The 3,438-nt window shown below is 33.7% G+C and overlaps 1 protein-coding gene across 1 annotated transcript; it reads right to left on the bottom strand.

Moving 5' to 3' along the window:
• Positions 1–2,782: 2,782 nt before the first annotated feature.
• LOC114757565 (UPF0481 protein At3g47200-like) lies at positions 2,783–3,238 on the bottom strand. The gene has a single exon (XM_028946638.1). The coding sequence runs from the start codon at positions 3,236–3,238 to the stop codon at positions 2,783–2,785; it is 456 nt and encodes a 151-aa protein (XP_028802471.1).
• Positions 3,239–3,438: the final 200 nt, after the last annotated feature.

Genomic DNA, 3,438 nt, shown 5'->3' with positions numbered 1-3,438 from the left:
GTAGCAATGTTGCTCCTTAGTGTTAAAAATGTTAAGGGTCAATGTCATGATACTTTCATGGTTAATGTTAGTTTTTTAATAAAATAAAGCTCTTAAACTTCTAAGGAAAATTTGCACCTGAAAAAATTCCAATTATACTTAGCACTCCTGAATGAAATTTTTCAAAACAAATTTACACATTAACCCATTAAAATTCATTTGAGTGAGATTTTACGAAAGACCATTAAATAATAAAGCAACATTGATTATTTATATCACCTAAACAGTGGCTTGTTATTATCTAACCAACCAAGATAATGACACTATTTTAATGTTATCATATTACAAAACAAAAGTTCAATTTTATCCTCCACAAAAATTTGTGGAATTTCTAGAACATGTCTTAAAAATGTCTAATCTTAATAAGCACTTGTTTATGTTAGCCTTTCAACTTTATGCTTGCTTCTCCCAATGCATTTTCGCTGCTGTATTAAAGAAAGAATATTGCTTCCTACCTTTGACAATCAATGTTATTGAAACATTTCTATTTGCATGTAATAAATCAATCTAAAAAGATTTATAAAATGCTTTATCTTAACATTAAGGTCAGGCTCTAATTTTTTTTCTTGTTGCTCAAAAACACTACATGTGAAGAGGGATGAAAACAGGCCAGGTTAAGTTTTGGTCAAATAGGCGTAATCTTGTAACGAGAGTTTAAAACCTGAGCTTGAGGCTGAACCTGCATACCAGCTTTTTCTTCGGCCCAAGCCTGGGCCTTCGAAAGGCTCAGTGTCCTTGAAACCTTTTTAGAGCCCTACCTTTTTAGAGTCCTACTTACATTGTAGGCTTTTAAGAAGGCCTCATGTTTCAAACTTTGAAGCCTACTAAAGTTTACACAAATATAGGCTTTTAGTACATTTAGAAGCCTACATATTTTAATATATATTAATAAAATAAGTTTTAAAACATCAATCAAGCCAGACTTTGAATCTAAAAGCCTAACTTATTTACTTTAAAAGGATTCTAAATAGGCCTTAGGCCTGACCTCTTTGCTAAACAGGCCAGGCCATATCAGGTCCTAATCAGGCTAGGCTATAAGCCTTAATAGGGGCCAACCTATTTTCATCCGTACATGTGAACCTAAAAAATGGAGGCTATTATGATGGTCATGTGGAAAAGCTTTATTATACTAATGTACCAGTTCTAGATTGTGTGTTGACAATAGCCATATTAATAATCTTAAGAGAGTGTCTCCTCCGGTTTAATATGATTTTTAAAAAGATTAAGGTGCATTCAGCATTTCGAATTATTTTTTCAAGTGTATCCAGTACTCTAAAATATTTTATAGTGTATTCAGCATATTGAAGTATTTTTTTAAGTGCATCCAGCACCTTGAAGCATTTTTTGGTGCATTTAGCACTTTAAAATATTTTGTTTAAGTGCATCCAACAACTTAAAATATTTTTTGGAGCATGCAGCACTAAGATAAAAGAAGTACTTCATGGTACTGGACGCACTAAAAAAATATTCTGATGTGTTAGATACATCACAAAATACTTCAAGGTGCTGGATAAACCCAAGAAAATACTCCTAGCTAGTGGATGCACCATGACCCTTTTTAAAAGTATTGTTGAAATTATTTTGTGATTCCCAATTTTCAACAATATTCTCATATTTTAATTGCTTTAAAGAGGCTTCTCGTTGAGAATCATTCGTTTTTGTAATCCATAGGCTTCATTGTAGCGTCTTCGGTACAAAAATTGTGTGGTCAAATAACAGACCACAACTGGTGAAGAAGATATTTAGGATTATAGGAGTGTAGCTTGATGTGGGAAATCCCACACTGAATGGAATTGGTTTTCATAAAATAAATGTACAAAATTGTAAATACGGAAGGATATATCCACAGACTCAAACTAGGTTTTGAGTTAAGATGGGATCGGTATCAAAGTTTGCTTGTATCTGGAACTTATGTGGAGACAATTTTTTTTTTCTTTTTTTAACCAAAAAGAGGTATCATTCTATTTGAAATACTATAAGGAACTAATGTGGATACCTCTTCTAGTAGGAATTCGAATATTAGTTTGCTATTTTATGAGAGACTAGCTGCTTCTATTATATTCAATCTCTGTTGGTTTGAGGAGACAATGTTGGAAACTGGTGGCTGCATATTGCGTTTAGAGCCCAAAATGGCACTGGGTCAAGTTGTTTGAAGCCCACCTGATTGGGCCGACCTTGGTCATGGTTGCAACAATAGCGGAGCCGATACTCATGCGGTTTGCAAGACCTGAAACTTTTAGGACATATTCCCGTGATTAAACAATTTACATAACGTGCTTTCCCGACATTCAAACTCATCTGTTTTTGTTTTTTAATTAAAAAGAATATAAAAAAGTGTATACATTAAACAATTTTTTCCTTATGCAAACGTCACTTTACATTATTGCAATATTTGCATGAGAAAATCAAAAGGCTTAGCCACGTTTTAGAAAGGACTTCTCAACCAATGGACATTTTTCCTATAAATGAAAGTTTTCAACCAATGATCTTTTATGGCACAAGCTTTAAATCTACCTTACCAACTCTACTATGGGAAGATAGAAAATATGGCTTAAACAAGGATTATAATTATAAGGCTACATGTTGCTGTCACAAACCTACCATATTTACGTGCATGAACTTGAGAGTTTTGCTTTTTATTTAGATATCTTAGAGGCAGGCTATGAAGACTTAATAAAATTACAGAACCAACACTGTATAGATGATAGAACACTGAAATTAAAATATACAATAAGCTTTAAGTCTAATTCTCCAATACAACTTGAATGACAGAAAATATGGTTTGAACAATTGTGAGAATAAGAAGAGTTATTCCAGCTACCGAGGCCGCAGCATGCCAAGGAGTGTTGCCATAATCACTTTTTAGAGTGGCCTTCGTCTTGCGCCAAGGATCTTCACAGTAGCCATTCAACCTTTGGCAGATATCGTAGTATTGAGAATTGAAAGTCACTCGAATGAAATTTACCGAAAGACCATTAACTAGTGAAGCAACACTATTGGGATCACCTAAACTGTTGCTGACTATTTTGTTGTGAATAAGGACATCAACATCTTTATAAGTGTCTATTAGACAATCCAATACATGAGCATAGTCACTAATGTAAGCAGCAAAAGGATAATGACACTGTTCGAATGCTATCATATTGCGAAACAAAAGTTCAGTGCTATCCTCCATCAAAAGTTTTGGAATTTCAAGCATGTCTCCTGATAATTTCAAGTCTAATAAACATTTGTTCTACTAGCCTTCAACTTTATGCCTGCTTCTTGTAATGCGTTTGCACTGTATAAAAATCGATGGCTTCCAAACTCTGACAATCGATGCTGCTGAGGCTTGCTTATTGGCAAGTAAAACAATCTAATAAGATCTGTAAAATGCTTTATCTTAACATCAACATTAGG

This window comes from Neltuma alba, unplaced genomic scaffold, assembly GCF_004799145.2.
Source record: "Neltuma alba isolate B1F8T4 unplaced genomic scaffold, ASM479914v2 tig00010610_pilon, whole genome shotgun sequence".
Lineage (NCBI taxonomy): Eukaryota > Viridiplantae > Streptophyta > Magnoliopsida > Fabales > Fabaceae > Neltuma > Neltuma alba.
Note: the sequence above shows the minus strand (reverse complement) of the source record. Positions and strands in the feature narration are given on the sequence as shown.